This window comes from Cavia porcellus, unplaced genomic scaffold (assembly GCF_034190915.1).
Source record: "Cavia porcellus strain 051 isolate PalLab524CR breed Dunkin Hartley unplaced genomic scaffold, mCavPor4.1 scaffold_17, whole genome shotgun sequence".
NCBI lineage: Eukaryota > Metazoa > Chordata > Mammalia > Rodentia > Caviidae > Cavia > Cavia porcellus.
This window is the reverse complement of record NW_026947500.1, coordinates 29,250,004-29,274,949: the sequence shown is the minus strand read 5'-3', so window position 1 is coordinate 29,274,949 and position 24,946 is coordinate 29,250,004. Positions and strand designations below refer to the sequence as shown.

The 24,946-nt window shown below is 51.5% G+C and overlaps 1 protein-coding gene across 7 annotated transcripts in view; it reads right to left on the bottom strand.

The window, feature by feature from the left end:
• Osbpl5 (oxysterol binding protein like 5) overlaps positions 1-24,946 on the bottom strand; it is a 78,163-nt gene that overhangs the window by 51,521 nt on the left and 1,696 nt on the right. The window contains exon 1 of one of the 7 annotated variants that reach the window (XM_013150864.3): positions 7,142-7,275. The exons of 1 other annotated variant lie outside the window; for it this stretch is intronic. In XM_013150864.3, the coding sequence (XP_013006318.1) occupies positions 7,142-7,192 (51 nt within the window). In that variant the 5' untranslated portion in view covers positions 7,193-7,275. Of the gene's footprint in view, positions 1-3,844; positions 3,947-6,166; positions 6,409-7,141; positions 7,276-24,946 lie in introns of those variants that run through there. 5 more of the 7 variants (XM_063227708.1, XM_013150863.3, XM_063227706.1 and 2 more) reach the window with 5 other exon arrangements.

Below are 24,946 nucleotides of genomic sequence, written 5' to 3'. Positions count from 1 at the left end.
GAGGTGCATCTTCAAGATATAAACCACCTCAGGAAGCTGCGCTCCAGCTAGCCAACAGGGGCTCTGCAGTCTGAGTGGAATCTCTAAGCTATTGCCTGGGCCTAAGGCCACTAGCAGGAGAAACTGCCAGGAGGAGGGAGCATTAAAGATGGAGAAACTAAGGGGCAGTGCTGTCATCCTTGGGGCCTGATTTCTTCTCTTCTCAAACACAAGCCACTGTGAACCCAGGATCAAGCATCCTCAGTAACGGACAGCTTTGAGCTCGTGGTCCCTGGGCAGCTGAGGAAGTCTGAAGAAAGGAGGCCTCAAGTGATGGCATGCAAGAGCCACGGTGCCACAAGCTACAGCCCTAGCTCCACAAGTGAGAACACAAAGACTCAAGGAGCCCAGGCACAAGCTACCACTCTCACAGACCTGCTGCTCTCTTGCAAGCAGGAGGTCCCCCCATGGAGGAGACAGCTCAGGGCAGCTCCAGACAAACACCATGGCCAGGAGTAGAGGAGGGGCTGAAGAGTTAGAGTAGGTCCCCAGAGGGTCCAGATGGGGTTTTGTACCTAAGGAGGTCCAGAGGCTGGCAGGATGCCCTGGGAGGTCCTGCCAGGGGTGCATGGCTGGAGCCTGGAAACCCTTGAGCAGAGGTGGGGGTTATGCCAGTCACCCATATGATTTTGAACTGACTTTTTCTTTTGCAGCACTGGGTTTCAAACCTAGGACTTTATGCATGCTAAGCAAGCTTTCTGCCACTGAGCTACCTCCCAGCACGACCAGTCACCCCTACCAGGGCTGATGCTCTCCCAATGCATGGGACTTTTCATCATGATTCATGTTGCAGACTGGGGAGAAATGGAGGCAAAGGAACCTGGCTGGCCCTGGGTACCTGGGGTGAAGGCTTTCCAGGCCAGGCTTCAGATCCACTGGTCCCTGCTTCACTTAGGCCCTGGTTATCCTCTCCTGAGTTCCAGAGCTCTGGGGACTATCCTAAGACGTAGAGGGACCTTGGGGAGGGGTTCTCTGTGGTTTCAGCAGTTGGGGTGGTGACCAACTAGAGTGTAAGAAGTAAGCCCAGAGCTAAGCAGAGCCCTTCTGTGTCCTGGCTAAGCCAGCAGAGATCCAGGGGCTTCCCTCCAAAAATAAGGTCACATGCTCCCTCCCTGGACAGGCCCCTGCTGACTGGATTCCTGTTGGATTTAAGTGACTTCCTGTCAGGGAGGGATGAGGAGGTATGGTGTAATAAAGTTCTTCCCATCAACTGTAAAGCCAAGCACATCCTTTTAATCCTTTGTTCTGCATGCACCACTGGTCAGCTCCCGGGGCATTCCACCCTTTGGCCTCCTGGCAAAGAGGCTCTAGCCACTGGCCACTGACAGGAGTGACTTGAGAGGTGCCCGGCACTCCCCTTTGGCCTCTGTGAATGGCAGAGAATGCCTATCCAGCAGAATATTGAACTAAAAGCCTGGAACTACAAGACCCCAGTTCCCCAAGGTGCATTCATAAAAAGCCTACAAGACCCCAGTTCCCCAAGGTGCATTCACAAAAAGCTACATGGCATCTTAGGAGCTGCTGGCAGGACTGGGAACACTACCTGGAGTGCTAGGACCATTTTAAAGCTATACTCCCTTGTCATATTCATCCCAATAGGTGTGTACAGAAGCCCCACTGCAATCCAGTGGATGGGAACCAGGGACAAGAGGTCCTTAACTAAGCCTGTCATATTCACCCTAATAGTTGAGCAGTAGGGGACCTGCAGCGGCCCAGCAAATAGGTAGAGCTGCAGATGCTTCTCGCCAAAGCCAGTCCTCAGGCTAGATGTTGTAAACAGTGTCTCCCATTCTCTTTGCGGCCATATTCACCCCAATATGTGAGCAAGTCATTCCCATTGTGACTTTAAGGCCATGCACTCCCCTGGGGGAGGGGTGGCATCTCTGCGAATGGGCACTTGGTGAGTCAAAAAGACAAAGGACAAAGGCACAAAGGTCATCAGAGCCCCTCTTACCACTCCCACCTGATCTCAGAGGAAGTGAGGCTTCTCTCTGCTCAGAGCCCTGAGCTCACAGGTCCCTCCCTGCCAGAGGCCACTGTCTACCCTGGGACAGCACAGTGTGGCTGATGTGCCCTACTCTGGACCAGAGAAGTTGGCCAACACTGGTTATAGGGACAGCCTGCTCAGCAGCCTGCAGAGGCAGGGTCCCCCAAACCCTTTCCCTCTTTCTGTTTAAACTTCACAAACGTGGTCATGCCTTATCTTTCCTGAGTCTGGATTCCTAACAACTAGGGTACAGGTAACAGGATAATAAAGTACTGGGTATCCTTTGAGCCTAGTCCCTCTGCAGGGCCCATTCCTCACTCAGAAGTGATCACCTGGGGAGGCCAGCACTGAGCATCCTTCCATCTTGGGAAGGTAAGGAATGACCGGTCCTACCTCCTAACCTTCAAAGCTGGTGAAGCTGGACATGAGGTGGGGGAGGGGAACTGGGCAACACCCTCCCCCACCTCATGTCCAGCTTCACTTCCTAGGCTTTCCCTTCGGCCTCACGGGGGCAGGGAGCACTGACTTTGTGGCAGGCTCTGGGGACAGAGTCCAGAGCAGACATTCAGGCCACAGAGAACAATGACAGTGACAGCATCCTTAGCAGGCTGGCTCTGGCCCAATTGCTTTCTTCATATTAAGACATTCATTAAATACAAAGCTGAGTTAAATTCAGATACAGACGAATGCTGCTAAGAAAACAAAACACACTACAAACTACTTCAGAATGGACGTTTTAGAACAAGAACCAAGGATATCTCAGACAAGTGACATCCAGGTTGAGACCTGACTTAGGGAGCCCACATCATGCAGGCGGGTGGGATGGCTGCTAGCAGAAGTTCTCTGAGTGCACAGGCCCTGAGGTAGGGAAAGCAGGCCTGAGGCCAGATCTGTGGGGTTGGTGTAAGAGAAGAAGACATTCCCTACAGGAGCATTTATGGCTTGTGGGCCATGGACTCATCCTGAGACCCATGGTGCACTGCGAAGGGCTCCAAGGGCGGAGGGTACATGATGTGGTTTATATTTTTAAAGACCATGCAAGCTGCCAGCTAGAGAAGGACTGGACAGGGCAGAAAGGAGAAACCTGTGAGCTGGCAAACATGGTGCTCTATGCAAGGGCAAGTGACTGAGAGGATAGGAAGGCTGGGCCAGGAGGGAAGAGCAGATATGGGGTTGGCTTTGGAGGCCAGCAAAGCACCCTGGATGGCCCTGAGACTTGCAGTAAAGGCCCTCTGTGAATCCAAGGTCCCTCTACACTGGCCCACAAGGCTCATGCCTTGAGCAGTAGGGACCCAGTCACATTGCTTCAATGACCTGGATGTCCTTGCTAAGGCCATGATGGCTCTGTTCACACTCCAGCCTCTCACGTTGGTAAAAGAGCCCCTCCCACCAGAGACGTCTGTGCTCCTGGCTGCAGATCCTGTTCTTTGGGACTGCTGAAGCAGCTCCAGCCTGTTCCATTCCTTGGTCTTACAACATTCCTTATCTTGGAGAGTGGATCCCCACCTATCTCTCTGGACAAAGAACTCCAAATCACAGTTTTCTCCCCTCCCCCATCTTAAGCCACAGACCCAGCTGGTACCCACTTCCTTCAGCTTAAACTTCAGCACAAGGTAATTTCTTACCTACAGGTATGCCTCTAGGCACCCAGTTGGGGAAAACTGCCATGCTTAGACAACAATTCAATCCAAAGTCCCAACCCTTCAAGCTTGACCCACCTCAGGCTCCCATAAACAAGCAGCCAGCAAGACAGAAGTGACCTATCCACCCGTCCAGCTGCTACCTGCCTGGGGGATCCTGAGCAACCAGGGGTCTCACCTGCAAGTTCTAAGTTCTCTTTCCTTCGGCTGCAGATTCAGTAAGTCATGCAGCAAATCTGCCGCTGAGAGTGACACTCTTCCTATGTAAAAGCCACGGGAACACGTGGATATCCCAGGCAGGCACAGGCTGTGGGCTGACGGCCAGCAGCTCTGACCTTCCGCACCACCCAACACACAATGGTCACCTGAGCTCCCTGTCAGCCCTGTAACCAAGCAGTGGTTCCACCACTTGAACCCTGGAGCCCAGACCAGATCTGCGAATGTGGGACAGTTCCCTTCAAGTCCAAATGACCAGCGTCCTTCCATGCACCCTTGTGCCTCAGTCCTCACTAAGACAAGCCACACATATCTCAGGTACAGCCCCGTGCTCAAACTCACCTTTCCCCAGAACAATGCACAGACTCAGGGCGGGGCAGAGTGTGTGTTCATTATCCTAAATAAGCTCTCCACTGTTTCTAATGTGGGGGATGTTTGCACTTATGTGGGAGTTGAACCACAGAGTACACACTGGGCACAAGTCCCCAAAACACACCTGCCAGACAAACAACTATGTTCAAACCATGGGCTTGTCACAGTTTCTGCCCTTCTCCAAGCATAGCATGTCAGATCGCTACTGGAGCTCAGAAAGCTTCCAGGAAGCCTAGATTTCAGGGCAGAAATTGATTCTGGACACTCTCTGCATGATAACTGCAATCAGGAATGGGGGTGGGGATGGATGTTGTCTTGCATTCAGCATCTGAGAGCAGTCCTCTGAAGGCCCAGGATGGATGTTGTCTTGCATTCAGCATCTGAGAGCAGTCCTCTGAAGGCCCAGGCCCAGGGGCAGCCTTCCTCTCTGACATCTAGCACTGCAGCTGAGGTGGAACAACACCACAGCAGTCTCCCTGAAACTAAGCTCAGGGCTGTAGGTCAGGGGATTCTCACCCAGCCGGTCTGCTTTGTCACCTTCTCTAAACACAGCCTGGCAAGCCAGACCAGACAGACGCGTGGAGCTCACCTCCTGCAACCCAGTTCCCCTTGGTAAAGGTCCCAACATGCTGCCCCACACATGTGCAAACAGACAATGGATCCAGAGCCCCAGGGAAACTGCCAGATACCAGCATCCGGTCCTCAGGTCTCCATGGACCTTTCTGCCACCAGTCAAGACCTCTTGGTGATTCTCAAATCCTTCAAGTTCAAGAATCAGAAAACAAGGAAATAGGGTTCAAATGTGGCAAGGGCAGACAGCACTCACCCATTATTCTTAGAGGGGCAGTTTTCTGTTCATCTGGGACTGGATCCACCCTGGGTCAGATGGACCCAAGAGGTCATGCTCCTCCCCGCCCTTCCCTGTCAAAGATACCTTGCAGAGGCCCCCACAAAAGGCAGACACACACTTAACCCCCAGTTTAACAGATAAGAAAGAACAAAGTAGTAATCCAGAGACGACAAAAGAAGAAAAATTTAACTATCAACTGCAGTCAGGTCAGGCTGCCCCGCCCAGCCCAAGGTCAGTGAGGGGCAGGGAAGCCCACCGGGTGGAGAGTGGGATAGTGGGTTTGTGTGGGAGGTGGATCTGCATCCCTAGGAGGCACTCAGTCCTAACTTCAGTCAGTTGCTGACAGAAAATAGCTAGCTGTCTGGCATGGAGGGAGGCAGCACCTGGGAATTCCAGGCTGGACCTGTGGCTGGGAGGAGCTGTGGCCACCCCCAAACAGGACCCTCCTTTTCACCCCTGGAATCCTTACATACACAAGGCCCTCTTGGAGACTCAGGTCCCCCACACAATGAGTGAAGCTCCTTCTTTTCTTTTAGGGAGTCAAGGGCCTTGGAGAGAGAGGCTGTGGGTGGACAGAGGCAGTGGGCAGAGGTCTTCTCAATACCCCACAGTCCAGGTGGCCTCAGCTCTGTGGACCCAGATGAACTAAGCCCAGAGCTGGGATGTTAGCCCCAGGATCTAGAGGGCACCTCCTAAACAATCCCTGCCGAAGATGAGCTGGGGTACAGACCCTTCGTCTCCCAGCCTCTGTGGCACTGGGACCTGGCCACCCTCGCGCCTGGGCCCGGCTCCTTTAAGCCCCACCAGGCACAGAGCGGGCTGGGCGCGCCATTCCCACACGGGCCCCACCCGCTACCAGCCAGTGGAGCACTACAGCTCCCGGTGCCACCAACAGAGCAGACGCCCAGCATGGCGCTGTCAGAGTTCAGGGGGCTGTGTCCTAGCTTCGGGGGCCCAGGGTCTGCAGCGGAGCTCTTGACCCTCGCCGGCGACCCCGGGCAGCTAGCTGGACTCTCTGCCCTGCTCCGCCACCCCTCCCGGGCCTTCCCGGTCCCTCCTCACCCTGGCCACTGGGCTCCTACCGTGCCGCGCGCTCCCTCTGTGCTGCAGGCCGAGCCAGGCCGGGCCGGGCGCGGGGACTCAGCTGGCGGCGATGGCCTGGCTGCAGGAAATGCCGAAGGACTGATCCAGCCGCGTTAGGCGGAGCGAGGGAGCGCGAAGGGAGGAGGCTGGCGAGCAGGCGGGCAGGAGGGAGGAGGGCGCGGCAGCCATAAAACCCGGGAGGATCCTCGCAAGCTGGAGCGGGCATTGGGACCCCACTGCGCACCCGCACCTTCACAGGAGAGCTCCGCCTCCCCGCACCCGCTCCCGTTGGCGCACCCTGGGCCTCACTAGACCCCCCACTGCCGCACAGAAACACAGATACCCCTGAGAATGGCCAGAGGATGGACTGGAGAGGTGGTGGCCAGCCGGAATCAGTCTTGTAAGGTTCTCACATTCAAGGGTGTTGGACAGGGTAGTGGTCACAGTTGTACACAAAGTCCACTTTTTGCCAGAGTGTGGGATGCCCTCTTGCCCTTCCTGACCCCACCCCGCACTGTGACTCCCAGATGGAGGTGGGATTTCAGAATGTGAGAAGCTTTTTCCAAACTGAACCTGAGAGGGGACAGCATTAGAGCTAGGCCAGGCCTTGGGCAGCTTTCCATACCTGAGCTGCACCCAGAGTTGTGTCTCCAAGCCTGCACTGTCCAACGGTTTGCAGGCTATTTGAGCCACCCTAAGTCTAGGGGTTATGGGGGTGCCATGCAAAGTGAGCCTGGGGTGCTTCGCTGCCCAGCGAAGGTCCTTTCTGGACCCTGGAGTGGGAACGAATCCTTGGGGGGCAGCAGGTAGGGGCTGGTCGCCTGACAGCCAATCTCTTCTCCTCACCTTGGCCAAGCTGGGGTTTCCACATGAGTATAAGAAACCACCTCAGAGGCAGCCACCAAGCTGTACTCTTGCCTTACCCTGGACTAACCTTACCCCACCCAGAGTCACCTGATGAGGCCTTTGAATGCAGAAGTGCTTCGATAAGATGCTCAGGGCCATGGTGGGACCTCCTCTGCGATGTCTGTGGCCTTCTTCAGGGCGTGTGTGTAGTGGACAGGGTGGATGGGGGCCAGCAATCTGCTCTCCCCTACAAGTCTGCACAAAGCTGGGAGTGGCTGCAGGAAGCTGCTCAGTCACTGGTTGCCTGGGCTGGTCCTGAGGGCACTGAGGGAGAAAACAAGCCCCTATCCCCTGAGGCAGAGGTCTCAGGGGCCAAAGTGTCGAAAGATGCGGGCTGTGAGGGCTGGATTTCACGAAAGGATACTGTGGAGGCCAGAGGCCAGAAGAGCATTTGGAGAGTGTGGGAAGGCCAAGAGGAGATCACAGGGTGAGCTTGGGGGGTGGAGTCAGCAGTTCTGACCCTTTTCCACAGCAACCATTTAGTCATGTGAGGAAGGAGACCTATGCCACCTGCTGGCTCAGTGGCAGGTGGCAGGTGTCCGTCAGGTGCATAGCTGGTGTGGGATTTCCCCAGCAAACTGCTTTCTTGCTTCTCACCTGGCTTTGGAGACGCAACAAGAAGCCTGAAGGTAGACATGAATCTGGCTGCTGCCAGAAAGCAGCTCCATTGTGGGATCCATGGACCTCAACTTCATCTGGCAAATGAATATAGCATCTGTGCCCGACAGCCGGCTCAGGAAATGAGAGTTAAAACTGCTCTGTCCAAGATGGACAGAGACAGACAGAGATAAGTATCCTTGGGCACCAGCCTTGCGATTCACTGGGGCTTACCACCTGGCAGCTGTTGGACTGTGGGCAAGTTCACGCACGTCTCTGTGCCTGCTTTCTTGCTGGTAAAAGGGAACAGCTGCAAATGCCCAGTGAGCCTTCAGGCTTCCACAGTGCTGGCCTGGGGGAAAGATGAGCACTCTCTACCAGATATGCAAGGAGGGAGGGCAGGCACCTCCCAGCCCATCAGTGTAGAATTCATCATAATCCAGGAAGCTGTGTCGGTGATCAGTGGGATTTTAAACACGTCTGTGCAGAAAAGGTGGATCTTACACTGAGTGAGCAGAGAACAATTTAAAGCCAGGATTGTTTCAATCCAAGTCTCTAGAGCATCAGCTCTCAGCTGGGTCGATTTTGCCTCCTGACTTGAGGTGGCACCGGGCCACATCTGCAGACAGTGCTGGCTGCCATGGTAGGGGGAGGGTGCTACGGCATTCAGAGGATGCTGCTGAACATTCTGCAGTGCTCAGCACGACCCCAAGAGAGAATGGTCAGGCCCCAAGCATCTTCCTTGCTGATGGGCAGCCTTCTCAGGAAACAGTGTTCTGGCATCAAGCCTTCATTCTGGGGGTCGGCCTGTGGGATAATAGAGGCCCCCCAAGGCCTTGTTGCCAGAGCCCATCCATGTCCTTAGGATCATGCATCTTATCCTGATGCCTCCCAAGGCATTAGTGGCAGCCACTGTGATACTTTCTCATGATTTAGCCCTGTAACTTCGTGAGCTCAGTGGCTCATGGCTGAGATGGCAAAACCAAGGCAAGGAAATCTACAAACCCTTGAGGTGCCAAAGGTTGTCTCCCCAGGGTCCTGGTTTTAAGGCTGTGCCCTTAGTTGATTAAGGGAACCCCCTGCCAGACTCAAAGAAGACCCTTGGAGCCCCTACCCATCTTGCTGTACCCAGTGTTCCCCTCGGAGGAGCTGCAGCCCAGACACACCCAGAAAAAGTGCTTGGGGTGCGGTCTCTGCAGGGCCAGCATTGTACAGGCATGGTTCACTAGGCAGAAAGACCAAAGCCAGTGTAGTACCAGGTGCCTTCATCTGTCAGTTCACTAGTGCTCTCCAGGCCACTGGAGGCAGCAATAGCTACTTCTCCCCATTTTACAGATGAGGAAACTTGGACCCAAGTAGTAAGAGTGCAGTGGACTCAGGTTAGACCTCTACTCCCAATGGGCGCTTGTTTTATCACTCTTTGTAGCAGTGGAGTCCAGCTGTTGCCCCTGCTTTTTGCCCCAGGGGTGGGGGCTTTGGAATGTTCTTCCTCTGAGACTCTTCCCTCTGAGTCTCACTTTCCTCAGCTAGGCAGAGGAGAGGTTAACTCCACAGAGAGTGACTGCATCTACCCTATCACCCAGAAGCTCAGGGCCACTGCAGTCCCCATCCCACAAGCACAGATGCGGAGTTTTAAGGAATAGAGACAGAGGTAAGCTGGGAAAGCCAAGCGAGCACTGGGAGCAGGGTCAGGCTCTTCCTCTCCATGCTTTGGGGCTGTGTGTGATAGGCATGATGGGCATGCCAAGCATAACAAGGAAGAGCCAGTCCTGTGGCATCACCTGCCAGTCTTCCCTGCTTCAACCTGCTAGTCTCCCGGTTTCAAGAAACTGCAGATCACCACTTTGGCCACAGGTCATTGGAGGGAGCCAAGTCTCGTCTCCCAAATCCTCAGGTTGTGGGGTGGGAGGCCAAGGAGGAGCAGGGATGGCCTGTGTCCACAGACACGCTCCTGTCCTCTCCCCAGGGAGTGTGGTGGTATCGTCCTACGCTGAATCACCAGGCCAGGTGTGGGTGCAGGGCAGAGCAGGAGCTGTTTTCTGTTCTCTGGGAAACTGCAGGTTTGGCATAGATTCTCCTGGCCATTGTGACTCTGACAGAGCTAGGACCCAGCACAGGCCTATGCCATGAGGATTTGCCTGAGCTCTGACTCTGTCACACACACACAGCCAGCCCTGCCCTCCAAGAAGATACATCTAAGGCCCTGATTTAGGCAAATATGTGATCACTGGTCCTCAGGACAGTGTGGAATTTCTGCCTCTCTAGAAACTGCTGGGTGCTCATCCAAGAAGGCAAGGAGGTCCTATTTGTGGGGACTCATTGGGAGTCTGAGGTGGTTCTGTGGGTGGCATTGGCTGTCCTGGAAATTCCCATTCTGGGATGGGTGGCTCCACAACTGCACAGCCTGTCTTTGAAGTGACTCCCAGGGGCAGATGATGAGGGCCCTCAACTTGGGGGTGGAGGCAGTGAGCTTTGCTGGTGGTCCTACTGTGACAAAGAAATGCCCAGGGGTTCCACGTGCAGACCAGTGGAGAAGCTGCTGGCGGAGGCACCTGGTCTGGCTCATGCTGGGCAGCTTGGGGCTGTGCTGACCCACTCACTGCCCCTTAGTGGCCTCCCTGGGCCAGGTACAGCCTACAGCTCAAAAGTTGTCCTCTTATTTGTCACCTTGGCTTGGGGGTTTGTGTGTGCCTTGGTTATGAGGTGTTTTGCCACCCTCCACAATGTGCTATGGGAACAAGTGGAAGGGGTTTAGCATAGGGCAGCTGGAGCCTTCTTCTCAAGGGCTTTGGTGGGAGCACTTCTGGCCCCCCTGAGCAGCAAGATCACATCCTCCCTGCACAAAAAGCAACCAAAGCTATAGCTCATGATGGCCTTGGGTGCAGGCTGGCCAGGCTGATGCCATGAGGAGAGGGCATTCATCCTTGCTAGCACCCGAAGGAGCAGACCTCAAAGAAGTACGTTTCTGGGAAGGTGATGTTCTGTCCAAATCCTCACCCAGGAGGCCTTGTTTGTCCCCTTGGGAGGCCACAGGATGATGGCTGGAAAGGCCAGGACTCAGGACCTATAGAATGGGGGTGGTGCTTAAAAGACATGTAGAGAGAGGTGATGTGGAAGAAAGACTGAGACCTGTCCCCTTCTTGTCAGTCAAGATACCTGTCACACCCTGTTATCCGTGCTAACCGAACATACAGTCCACAGCCTGAGCCAAAATATACAAAATTCCTTTGTCTAATTCTGATTCCAAAGCCAAAGAGACTTTGTGCCTTCTTAGTAGGTACTGACTGCCCTCAAGGACTTCATCCTAAGTGGCCTCTGAGTGTGCGGTGACCCCTGGAAATCCCATGGACAAGCTGTCTGTAAACAGGCTGTCAGGGTCCTGAGCTGCCTCATAAAAACCTACTGTGAAACAGGGGCGTTAAATGGCAAGAACTCATTCTGTCACCATCCTGCAGGTCAGGAACCTGGGATAAGGTGGGAAGGGCTGGTCATTTTGTGGCACCATGGCAGAGTCTTTCCTGGCTCTCTCCAGCCTCTGGTGGGCCTCGGTGCTCCTGGGCTTGTAGATACATGGCTCCAGTCTCTGCTTCTGTCCTCACACCATGCTTGTCCTTCTGCATCTCCATGTCCCCCAATTTCCTTTTCTCACAGGGACACAGAAGTTGGATTTAAAACCCACCAGGATACTCTAGGATGATTTTTCCTGGGAATCCTGAACTTAAGTATATCTGCAAAGACCCTATTTTCATACTGGATCACACAGGTCTGGGGGTTTGGTTGTGAGCATGTCTTTTGAGGAGACATAATTCAATCCAAAGCAATAGGTGCCTTTCTGTAGCTTCATCCGCTTTCCCTTTGGACTGGGCAGTGCTGGTCTTGGTGGGCTGCTTCTCCTTGCCACTAGACCACTGCTCAGTGTGAAGGCTCTTGTCATGTGTCTCATGAATGCACAGCTTCGAGGGCTAAAAAGCCATTGACTGGAGCTGGTCCTGGAGCTGTGCCCAGGATGGACACCACTGCTGGCCTTTAGTCATGGAGAAGGGTGAATGTGCACTCATGGTCTCCCCAGGGCAGTGCACGACTGAGCATTCACTGGGACTGTCTTGTTGGCCTGCTGGTTGCTGGCCAGCTAAGGAGTACTGGCCATCTTCAAAGGGCAGGCTTTTGCACATTGTAAATGAAGGCTAGTTCTCCTTCAGGGTCTTTAGCTTACCTGTGGGTAAACCACCAGGAATCTGGCACATTCTATCGTCCACTCTCTGCAGGAGTCTGGGTGGGGATGGCCCTCTCCCCAGAGCATCCATTGAGCTGAGTTGAAAGAATGAGTCCCATGGCAGGATCATGTCTGAGGGAGTCTGTGTTCAGAGTGACCACCAGACAGATGGCTCAGGAGAGTCGTTGCCCTTTGCTCTGAAGAAACAGACCCATTTCAAGGAGGCTGGCATTGTGGTTCCAAATGACTGATTGTGCCAGTGATGCCAGACCCTGCTCCCACTGCCACTTGTACATCTTCTTATGGGACTGGGTTTGGTTAGAAGGCATAACTAACACACTGAGAGACAGATGACAAAGATGGCCCAACCCAGTAACCAAGGGTGATTAAGACCTCTAAAGGGAGAGAACACTCCAGGACACTCGACAAGTCAGTATTGGGACATGTAGGACTCTGAGGTTCTTCCATTGCTCCTGCAGAAACACTAGGATCCTCTCTCTACTAGCTTTGGAGGATCCAGAGCAGTGGTTCTCAAAGTGGGAGCCCACAGCCTCCCATTCCAACAAACTCCTTGAGGTCTTGCAGGGGTCCACATAATAACAACTGTGTTCATTTTGATGCTAGGATGCTCTTTGCCTTTCTATTCTTTATTCTCCTATGTCTTACTGTGGAGTTTTCTTGAGGCCACATATGTGTGATACTGCAGTGGACTGAATACTGAGGCACACATCCAAATTCAGGTGGCTTCTATTAAACTAGGCATTGAAGCAACTCACAAAAGTATAAAAACAATGCCAGTCAATATTTATTTTTGGAAAATATATTTGGTTTTCATAATGTGGTGTGTCACCAATGTAAGGGCTCTATAATTTGTACTTTCTAAAAGAATAATTAAATACCTTCGAAAATTCTGAGTATATATTAACAAATATAAACCATGGAAACAAGTATTTTTTTTGTGTCCCTCAGTAATTTATTTCTTTTTAAACAAAATAAGGGACATTGAGACAAAAGTTTAAAACTTCAAACGCAAAAGATGCTGGAAGGCCAAAAGGATTTCAAAATGCTGTTCTTAGGCATTGGGTCAGAATAGGGTAGGAATCTGGGCTTTGCCATCCTTACCTGTTCTCTCCTGCAGTCATCACCTCCACCACCGTTACCAGCTCCATCATTCTCAATATCCCATAACTATCAGCATCATGACTGTCATCACCATGTCAGCATTGTCACTATCACCATCATCACCATCGTCTTTGTTATTACCATTGCCATCAATGTCATTATCACTTTCAATCTCATTACCAATGCTATCACCATTGTAACCATTACTACCATCAACATCCGCATCATTGTCATCACCTCTACTACCATCACCATTGCCACCATCGTGAGTACTATCACTATTACCATCATAATCCCCATCCCCACCTCATCATCATCTCCATCCCCAAGATCCCCATCACCATCACCTTACTGCAAGACTATCACCATTTTCTATCAGAACTACCATCATGGTGCCTCTGCCACCTCCACCATCCTTACTATTGCTACCATTATCTTGGGCATGATCCCCATCTTCCCTGGGATGAACACTCACTGTGCCCACACTGTACTTGGCACTGTGCAATCATTGTTACAATCAATCCCAAAACTCTATCAGGTAGCAGAGTTTCCTATTTGCTACAGAGAAGGAAGCTGAGGGTTCTAAACATTCCCATGAACCTCTTGGAGGCCTGAACACCAGGACGTTGGACTCCAGGCTCCTTTCTCTCTGCTTCTGGAAAATTACTCAATCTTGCTCTGGTCCCATTTGTAGTTTGCTAGTTGAGACTGTTACTAATGAGTAGTTTCTAATGCTGAACCCTACTGTGTCCCAGATTAGGTTCACATCAACGTTATCCTGATTCTCTCTGTCAGGGATAGTAGGCATTAACATGAAACCTTTCTGGGGTAGGTGAGTCCTACATGAAGCATTGTTCCAGTGCCTGGCATGATCAGGGTCAGTGCTCACCCCCAGAGCATGGCATCAAGGTTGGTGGAATCACCACACTCACATGACAGGGTGAGTGTGGGCTCTCAAGAATGTGGCCTCCCCATTTCTGTGCTCTGTCCTCCTCCTTGAGCTGGGAATTCTCACAGCAAGACCCCCATACATCCTCCCCCATTGTGATCTGGTTCTACGTTCTGGCTGGACAGGGACAAGGCTATGAATGAGACAAATGAGGCTCTTGCCCGCCTGTTGCCCCAGACTTCTGTAGAAAGAAAAAACAGGTATCTGGATGTGGACCCCGGCAATGCTGTGGAGGGGAGCCAGTCTGGGAAAATGCTAGGAGGAGGCATGGAGGTTGAGTGAGGATGGGTGAGGGGCTCTTGGAGAGATGGCTGGGGAGATTTCAGAGAGGGTAACACTGAGCAGAGGCCTGCAGGGGGAAAGAGGCAGCCTCTTTTCTACACTGGAGTTCAGCGTGTCACAGGCAGAGGACACAAGCGTAAAGAAGCCACAAGCTTGGCGGGTTCATGGTATGTCCACAGGCCTGCATGGCCAGTAGGCCAGAACGAAAGAGGGCAGGGGTCAGATGGAGCTGCATATCACATGGTAGGCTGTTCCTCACACACAGCCGCATGGCCTCAATGATCTGTGGCTTTGGATTACATTTTACTTGGGGTAGAAACACCTTAGGGTTTCTGGAAGGATAATTATGGTCTTATTTTCTCTTGTTATAGAGGGACATGAAGCAAGCAGAGAGTCTCATAAAAGGTATTAGTACTGTCCAGACTCATTTTAGGACACTTGAATGGGAGGTCATGATCATGGCTCTTGGAAAGTCAATATTATGACAGGTTCTCCTCAGAGGAGCTTTATCAGAACCCAGCAAAGGGCATCCATGGAAAACCTGCAGCCAGCATCACACTTCCAGGTGATAAGTGCCAAGCTGTCTTCTGCCCATGAGGAAGAGACAAAGACACCCACTGTTACCGCTGCTCCCCACAGCACATGCGGTCCTAGACAGTATGGTAGGACAAGAGAAGGACACAAAAGGGATGCAGTCTGGGAAGGAAAAGATGACACTGTCTTTGTTTGAAATAATACAGTTATCTAGGGGAAACACCCCACAGAACAAATAAAACAGCCACTCGAACTGAAAAGTGAGTTGAACCAGGTCAGCATACAAAGGTCAATTGTGTTACTATACATTAGCAACAAACATTTGGAAATTTTAAAACATTTAAATTCTATAGTAATATAGTACTATTAAAATTGCATCAAAGTACATGAAATACTTATGTTTAACAAAATAGCTCAAGCATCTGTTTGCTTAAAATACAAAAAGTTCAGTAAAAATGAAACCTAAATAAATGGAGAGCGGGATCAAATTTACCGTTCAGGGCACTTGGTATTGTAAAAGTGTTAATTTCCTCTAGAATAATTGGTAGGCTCCTTGCAAATCTCAATCAAAATCCCCACAGGATTTTTTTGATAGAAATCTATAAACTGATTCTAAAATTCACATAGAAAAATTAGCACTTAGAACGGCTAACACAATTTTGGAAAAGAATGCAGTGGGAGGTCTTCTGTTTCTTGGTTTCAGATCTCACCATAAAGTTTCAGACCTCACCATAAAGTTGCTGCAATCAAGACAAGTGTGGTGTTAATGTTGGCAAAAGAACAGGCACATAGGTTAATGGAACAGAATGGCGTCCAGGAATATATGCTCCATTGATTTTGGACAAAGATGAAAAGATGCAAAAGGCAATTCAATGGAGAAAGGCAGTCCATTCAACAAATGGCGTAATGATGGGCACCCACTCTGGGGCAAAAAAGTTAACCAACAAACAAGTAAATTGATCCATGTTGCTATGGTTCAGATAACTGAGCCCTAAAAGCTCACGTGCTAAAGATTTGGTCACCGACCTGAGCTGTTGGGCGGTAATGGAACTAAGAGGTAGGGCTTAGTTCAAGGAAGTTGGGTCATTAGGAATATATGTTTATATGGACTATTGGGACCTTGAGACTTCCCTGTCTTTCTTCACTTTCTTAGCTACTATAATGCAGGCAGCTTTCTCTACCAAATGCTCATGCCATGATGTACTGACTTACTACAGGTCCAAAAACTTTAGGAATGACAGGCCTTGGACTGAAACTGTCAAAACTGTGAACCAAAATAAACTTCGGCTTTTTAAGTGAACTAACTCAGGTGTTTTTTTACAATAACAGAAAGTTCTCTCTTTCACACACACACACACACACACCCTGTGTACCCTAATCAAAAACAATGCTAACGTGAAATCTCAGACCTAAACATAAATCCTAGAACTATAAAACTTCTGCAAAAGTACATAGGAGAAAAAGTTCTGTGACTTTGACCTAAATAATGATCTCTTAGATATAAAGCAAAAGCACAAATCTATGTCACAATAAAATGGTACATTCCCATGTACCATGTACCATTTACCAGAATAAAAAAGATGAGCTAGAGACTGGAAGAAAAACTTTTGCAAAATGTATGTGTGGTAAAGGACTTAAATCTGGAGTATAAGAAGGATTCTTGAAATTTAGCAAGAAAGCAACCCAGTAAGAAGTGAGCCAAAGGTTTGAAGCGTAACTTCACAAAAGAGGAAACACATGTGATACACAACACTCAATATTCTTAGTTGTTGGAGAGTCTACACAAAAGCTGCCATCCCAGGAGAATGGCAGCATCACCACGGAGATACCAGATGCCAGGGCATCTGGTGTGTGTAGAGCCTCCTATGTCACTCATGTGATGCAAGAGGGAGCGGCTACTTTGAAGGACTGATTGCCAGTTTCTGGTGAAGGGCAGTACATGCTGCCCCTGAGAATTACACATGTGAAGTAAAGGTGTACCTCCCCATGAAACCCTATGGACGTGTTTCTCATGGCTTAATTCACAGTTGCTCAGGACAGACACAGGTTGAGCCTGCTTCAGTGGAATGAGTGTACATTATGTACTATTTCACTGAATGTTACTTAGCAGTTGGAGGAACAGCCCATGGCCATGCATGAGTCTCATGGTCTACTAGAGGGAAGAAGCCAGATTTGGAAGTCCACACACTATGTGGCTCATAGGATGTTCTGGAAATGGTGAAACTTCCAGGACCACAGAGCTCCAACTTGCCAGGGGCTGGGGAGGGGATGTGGCAGGGCTGACCACAGAGACCTCAGGATAGGTCTTACAGTGTTGGAGTTGTTCTGTGACTTGATTGTGGTATGTAACTGTGCATTTGTTAGATGCTTATGTAACTGCATTTGTGAAAACTCATATAGCCACACACTGAAAAGAGTGTGAACATAATTACATATCCAAAAAAAAAAAAAGCATATCATTGGAATGATGAGAAAAGGATCTGTACCCAATAAGCAGTGATCTGAAAGCAAATGCAGCCTACAGTAACGAGCATGTATACATGAAGCAGCCTCAGGCTGGGGACCAAGGGTGAGGAGTAGGTATTGGAAACCCAAATGTGTGCTGACAGATATGGGCCTCTTGGGAACAGCTTCCTGTCTTGGTATGCTTGAGTTCTGGTCACCAGAATGTGCTGGATTTCTTAAGCTATTTGATGGCATGGTTCCGGGAATTGGGGATGGGCCACAGACATCAGTCATCAGCTTAGAGCCAGGAAGCCACCTTCGCTCCCTGCCTGAGGACCTCACAGGATGAGCAGAAGCTATTGGCACGGCTACCTCACATCTTCAGAGTCCCTGCAAGTGAGCCTGGAACCTTGAATGAGTATCCTGAGGGGCAGTGACCATGGTTTTGTCCTGGATTGAGACACAGTTTGTCACCACAAGAGGAGCTGGGCAGTAAGAATAGGGGGCATCCTGAACAGAGACAGCTCCTGGCCCAAGGTCTGGATGTTCACAGTCCACAAACATAGATGGGCCAGAGGCCCCAGGCCCAGCCCATTCACTGACTGGCTGCTCTGCTTGGTGCCAATGTGTTCTGAGGCAGGCTGGCAGCCTGACACTTGGTCCTGGCCAGAGAGGAAGGGACATGCAGTTGGCTTGGGGGGCCTCAGGGCTTATCTGGGGAACTGAGTGCAGGCCTTTCTCTGGCCACAGGGGAAAAGAAGTCCTCACGGTCCAGTTACTGAGGGATAAGGAGTGAGGGTGTCATAAACAGAGTTCATGAAGGAGGGGACAGAGTAAAGTCTGGTAAAAATGTCCTTCTGTTTGCATGCGGGGCTGGACTGGGCCCACAGCTTCCATTCATGACCTGCTTTGAGAGGGAAGTGGACCTCAGCGAGGACCTGGTCTAAGTACCTCCAGCACCTACTCTCCTCTCTCACTTCCTAAAGGTCACCAGTCCCCCCCCCCTCCTGCCAAGCCCGCACCCCTACTTGCCAACAACTGACCATCTTACCCTCATTCCTGTTTAAGACCCTTAGGACCATCAGCCCATTCAGGACCTGTAAGAATTTGGGGTTTTTACATTCCCACTTCTGGCCTCTTACAACTAAAGTCTAAATGGCATCGTCTATCAGAACCTGGTGGAATGAATGAAATGTCCTATAAGCTATGGTGGTCATAGTTACCAGACACAGATCCCAAACACTTGGAACATGGCTAATGTGACTGAGGAACTGAGTTTTAGTTAACGAAGTGTCCGTTACAGTGACTCTTCATGGCCAGTGGCCAGAGTAGACAGAGCAAAGCCCTATGCCCTTAAATCAGACAATCTGCTGTGCTGCTGTGGCCTCTCACTTCACACAGACTGCCTGGTCGCAGGTGATGGGGGGCCCAAAGTAAAGCAGAGGTACCCACTTAGATGCATGTCTCGCCCACAAGCCATCTACAGATAACATGTGATCCCTTTCAAGATCTCAATGTCATCTTCTACAGAAATAGAAAAATTTAACCTAAAAACCACATGCTAAAAACAATCTTAAAAGAGAAAGACTAAGTTGGAGAGCTCAGACCTGATTTCAACCCTTACAGGGACAGTCACCAAAGCAGTGAAGTGTTGGCATGAAGACAGACACAAGGACCAGTGAGACAGAACAAAGGGCCTAGAAATAAGCCCTGGCATGCACGGTCAATTGACTTTCCACAGTGGTGCCAGAACAAATCAGCAGGGAAGGACAGGGTTTTCAACAAAGGGCGCGGGAAGACTGGATGTGCCCAGGCTGAAAAACTCAGCCTGACTCTACCTTACAGCGGATACGACTAACTCAGACATTTTTTCCAAAGCAGGGATGCAGATGGAAAATTGGTGGTGTGAGTCATCAGGAGTTCTCACGGAGGGAAATGTCTGCACCCAATGAAAGTACCTGCTTGTAGCTCTGTGGGGCCTTTGCACACACCCACCGAGACCACCAGGCTCTTTGTATGGAAGTGTGGCCGCCTGGCCCCAAGGTCACCAGCTATGCTCCAACAAGGTGCTGGTTATGCACTTGGTGACAAGAATCTGAGGGTCATGAGTTTCAAGCCATGAAATACAGACTCCAAAGCCCTGATGAAGACCATGTTGTCTAGAGTGGCCAGGGAACAGGAATTTCCAGAGATGATTCTGGTAACTAGAGTTTGTTTAGTCTAAGAGCCATGGCTCCAGAGGCCACTGAGCTAACACGGAAAGTTTCAAAAGGGCCGGGTAGAGCAGAGGGGATGGAAGCAGCCTTAGAACAAGGTGAGCCACTGGGAACTGGGTCTTGCATAATGACCCAGAGTGCGCTTGTGGGAGCTCGATTGCTCATAGCCAAGAACGTTCAGAGAAAAGAATTGATGGCAGAAAGACACCTGGTGTCCTCCTCCATGGGGACACTCTTGGATGGCCTGTTCCCTCTGCCCTCTGCTCTTCCTTCAGCTCTAGCCTCTCCTCTTCCAGAGCCCTAACCTATCGGCTCCCAGAACCTTGAAACTTGCCCAGTGAGGTCTGGGAATGTGAGTGCTCAGGGTTCAATGTCCAGCAGAGACAGGAGGACTCAGGTGAGGACCCATGAGGTCAGAAGCGACTCCAATGACCTTAGTCCTTGGGACTCACTTCACCCTTTTTGCTCTCATATGGGGTGGTTCTGTCGGGTTCATCCAGGCACACTGGGAATAGGACCCCAATCCCTGCAGATGGCCAGCAAGGGTCACCCACCCATACATGCAAGCTTCATGGAGATATGTGCAACTTTCTGTCCTGGAACACCCCCTGCCCAGCAGCACCTGCTTCTCCGGGTCCCACCTTCTACTTGGCATGTCCAGGACTGTTGCTGGTGGCCAGACTCCAAAGGCTTTGAGAAGGTAGGGAAAGGATAGTTCAGTCATGGCAGAGACAGGGTAGAAGCCTAACTGCCTAACTGACCTAACTGACCCAAACAGTCTCTGCTGTGGTCACTCCATTGGGCCCCTCATAGAGGGAGATTTCTAAGCCCTCTTTCTCATGGCTCCCTCACCCTAGTAGCCAGTCTGTGCCATGCCAGCTCCAGCCCCAAGGGGAGGAGAGGTATTCTTGCCACCTCAATTTCCCTCAAGCAAAGCTCAGACCTCAGGAATCCATACTCCCCATGACATTAGACACAGCCAGCCTGAGGACCTGGATGGTAATGGGTCCCTTGAGATTGCCAGAAACTCCAAGCAGGGTAGGGAGACCCCAAGGAACACAGTACTAGACACAGGTTGGAGGTACTGACGTCAAAGGGAAGGTGTTCCCAACCCCTGAAGGGTACGGAATGGAAGGCAGTGGGGTGTAGGACAGCCTCACTCCTTCTGGTTGTCTGGAAGGTTACAGTCAGCCAGAATTGGCAGCTATCCCTTCCCAGAGCAGGAAGTCCTCTGGGTGTGGGTACAGGACCCCCCTCCTCAGCACCCACACAAATGCCTCTCTATTTTATAAATAGGTCACTGGGAGAAAAGAGCTGTTGGTGAGTGATCCCTACACCATAGCCACTGGGATTCCATTTCTTACACTAGTGGGGATTCCAGGCTAGAGAAAAGGGACTTACCCACAGCCTCCCACCCCAGGAATCTTGGCTATACCCCTTCTCCCAGGAGACCAGATGGGACCTGAAGCCCTGAGAGGAGATGGCTGAAAGATGTGTTTGGATTTAGAGCGGGCTCAGACTTGGGCAAAGGGCTGGCTGTCTGCACAAGGCAAACTTAGGCTGGTACCTCCACCCCACAGCCCCCCAGGGATATGTTTCCAGCACTGTGTGGACAGGGGGAGAAGCGGAAGGAACCCCTGGACCAGATGTCAGCTCCACCCTTTCCCACTTGGGCTAGTTGTTCTTTCCGGCCAAGTTGACCTTTTGGGGCCCGAAAGAGATACTTCCTGAGCGCAGGAGGTGGGAGGAAAGAGAAAGGAAGGTCTTGAGCCAGGGCTACCTAGGTGTGGGCTGGGCTTTCCTGGTGGGTGGGGTGGGGCAGCTGGAAGGGACTCTTCAGAGCACAGCCACTTGAGTTGTGGCACAGGGCCTCCACCCCTCATGTACCTAACTTCTGCCTTCTCGTCCTCCAGACAGGCTTGGGCCAGGCCCTGAGACCAGTGTGGGCATCCTCAGTGCACAGATACTGTCTCAGGAGTCTTTTCAGACATTCCAGGGACTCCCTGTGCCATAGGGTCAGGGAAGATGTGCCCTTTCCCACAGGGCCTCGTAGGCTTCTCTTATGGGGTGCCCCTCTTTACTTAGGAGCCCTCTGTGATCCAGGCAGTGGTTGTCAGTGCCTACTGCGCTCTGAAAACTGCAGCTCTGTATCTTGTCTGCTGTGAACCAGCCATGGCAGGTTCCCTATGGGATTTCCAGGAGCTTATCTTGAATCTTTTAAGAGGCTTAATCAGAAGAAAAACCTTTCTCATTTTAATCCAAAAAGAAGCTGTTGTAATTACCTCCTCCACTAAAAAGTAGCAATAGAAAGAGAGAGGGAGGAAGGGAGGTCTCTGAAACCTCAGCCTGAGAGTAAAAGGTTGTTATCCTTTCTGAGGTCTCAGCCTTCTCATCTGTAAAGTGGAAATTTTAATAACGTTCATGGCAAAGCTTTTTTGGGTCATTGTTTTTGTTTTTGAGGAATGAATCCCATGTGTTGGGCTTGCTCCGTTAGCCTCACCAGTCAGGAGATTGGGGAGGCCTTGGGTCTTTGCAGCACGCACTCCTGGTGGACAAACAGGCCCTACAACTTTGGCCCAGTGCCCTGTCCCTGGCCAGTCACTCACTGTACACATGGTAGCTTTTGGACTCTGGCTACTTCCTAGAGGATGTCTTGAGTGAAGAGCTCAGGAGGTCCTCCAGCAAACCCTGTCCCACACCGACCCCTGCTGGGAAGACAGGAATTTGCTCTGGGGAAGAAAGAACAGCAGGAAAACCCAGCAGCCTCCATTGGGTCAAGAATGAGCTGGGCTGGAACAAGCGTTCTGGGCACTGCAGTAGCGTAAAGCTTGGTTGCTGAGACTTCTTAGGCAGTTTTGATTGTAAGCAGCCAACATCTAATTGGTTTGAGAGACTGCGTCTGGCTCGGGAAGTTACTTTGGCTGTCACCTGTATGCTCAGCTTACCTACAGGTAGTATCTGGGATATTTCTGCTTCCTCCCCTGGAGGAGCCTCGACATCCTAAATGACCCCTGAGGCTGACTGCCCCCTGGTCTCCACCTGAGAGGCAGCAGGTCCTCTGTCTCTTCAGGGGGGACCATACCTGTTTGTCCCTTCTGGAGCTTTTCATCCAGTGCTGAGCCTGGCCTGCAAGTGGAAGGGGCCTTAGGACAGTCCATAGGGGCCCAGCCACAAAGATAACAGGCAGGGCAGCTGTCAGTCCACCAGGGGCTTGGCTGTTGTCCAGCATGCACGTCTGGGTGGTATCACAGCAATGTCCCTACCTCTGACTTTGCTCTTGCTGAGAGCATGTTTGCTATGGACATGCCCCAAGGGACAGCTGAGCCAAGAGGACCCGTGATGCTGGGTGGCCAGGCTGAGCTATGAGCAAGTCCTCCAAAAGTACTCCAAGATGAATTCATCATTGAAGACAGCAAAGCAACTGCCTGGTGGCCTCTTGACCACCAGTAACACGGTCCACTGACAGTATTGGGCCAAACTGGTCCCTGAATTCCTATTTTGTCACAGCAGATGTGATTAGTCAAGATGAGGTGGGGCCACTACTCCAACTTGACTGGTGTCCTTATTAAAATTGAGATTTAGACACAGTCAGGGAGAAAGTTGTGTGAGGATGCAGGCAGAGGACAGAGATGCTGAGGAGCACCGAGGATTGACAGGCCTCTATGGAGCTGGGGATAGGACAAGAACAGACACTTGCAGCCTCAGGAGGACCAGCCTGTTCTTGGGGTCTGGCCTCCAGTGGATGCGCTGAGATTACTCATTCTGTAGGTCTTGGGAAAACATGTACACAGCCCACCTGCATTGACTGAAGATGGAGCTGTCCAAGGCTGTGCCCAGGGGCTGGGACCAGGCCTGTGAGTGGGAGACAAGGACAGAGCAGAGGTCCATAGGCCACTCAGATGCTCAGTAGGAGCTTAGTTAAATGCCTTGGCGGGGTGGGGGTGGGGCACTTCTTTCTCTGTTCCCAAACCTTCCTCACCTTCCCTGCAATAACTCAAGACAGCCAGACAGGCTCCATCTGTGCCAGGAGGCCTCTGTGACCTCCTTCTGTCCTTCATACACCTGCCAGGGTCACAATGAAGGCTGTGGTGACAGCAGGCTGCAGGTGCTAGTGACAGGGCAGGTCCCCAGAGAAGAAGGTGCTGAGTCTGCATGGGCCCATCCCTCAGCTGGCATTCCTCAGCCTTGGAGGTTGTGGGGGATAGTTTGTGTCCTGGTGGGCAGTAGGTGACATGACTGGCTAATGACAGTATTACCACGTGGCTGCCTGAAGTCACATATTCCATGCCCTTGGGAGCCCAGTTTGCCAAAAGCAGTGTCCCACCTTCCAGACTGGGGACATTTGGGGGACAGATGACAAACATGCAGATGGGAGGACAGATCTCTGGAGATCCCTCCCCAGCTGCCACCCACGTGTTCTGTGACAATGGTGTGACACCCACCTGCCCTCTGAGCCTAGAGTGGCACTTGAGACTGGCCCCAGATTCGGCCAAGAGATGGAACTAAGATGCAGCCAATAAAACCTGAGCAGGTTGAGAGTCAGGGTCTCCCAGGGCAACAGGTTTCTGGAGAGAAGGATGCTTGCGTTATATGACAAGCATAAATTATGGACAAGGACTGGACAAGGACTTCCCTGCTGAGAATGCTGGCCCTGACCCAGGCAAGATACGAAATTTTCCAAGTGGAAGCAAAAGCCCAGAATGTGACCAGGATCTGTCCCGAGTCCCAAAGTCAGCCGGGGGCTGGTATCCTGCAGCCTGCTCTGGTTGGCAGGAGCCGGGGTGACCTGCTGGTCTCTGCCTCACCTTCAATCTAGAGAGTGTGAGGAGGAAGCCAGCTGGGGAGTGTTGCCACCTGACCCTTGGAATGGTGGGGGGATGTAGCGGCAAGGGTCTGGATGGAGGCTGGAGTCACCCAGGCTCAGGGGTATGTGTGGAATGGCGGATTCCCTTGGGAGAGGAAGGGAGCAGCCTGGACACTGGTTTGGGTATTTCTGGCCTCCTCTCTTCCTTCACCCTGTGATAAGCCCTATTGGCCAGGAAGATACTTTCTCATGTACCTCCAAGAAGCCCCCTCTCCATGGTCATCCCCGGCTCCTGACTCTGCTTCCACCCAGGCCACTGGGCAGGAGAAGAAGCCTTAAATTGTTAGGGGCTTCAACCACAGCATCAGGACACCTCTGTACCTACAGGTGCCAGCAAGGGGTGGCATCTGGGGCACCAAAAGATGCCTGCTCATTCCCTTCTCTCAGCACCTGGCAACCTTGGATTCCTGCCTGCTGTTACCTCCCCTTCACTGGCTGCTCGCATTTGACATTGTGCTCAGTCCAACTGCCATTCCTCGCCTCTCCTCTGCCCCACCCGCCAAGGACAGGAGCTGGCCAAAGGCAAAAGGGATGTCCAGGAACTGTGAGCTGACTCTCAGAGCAGAGGATGATGAGGACAAGGGCCAGAGAATGGTGGAAACAGAGTACTCTGGGGTCTCAACTCTAGACT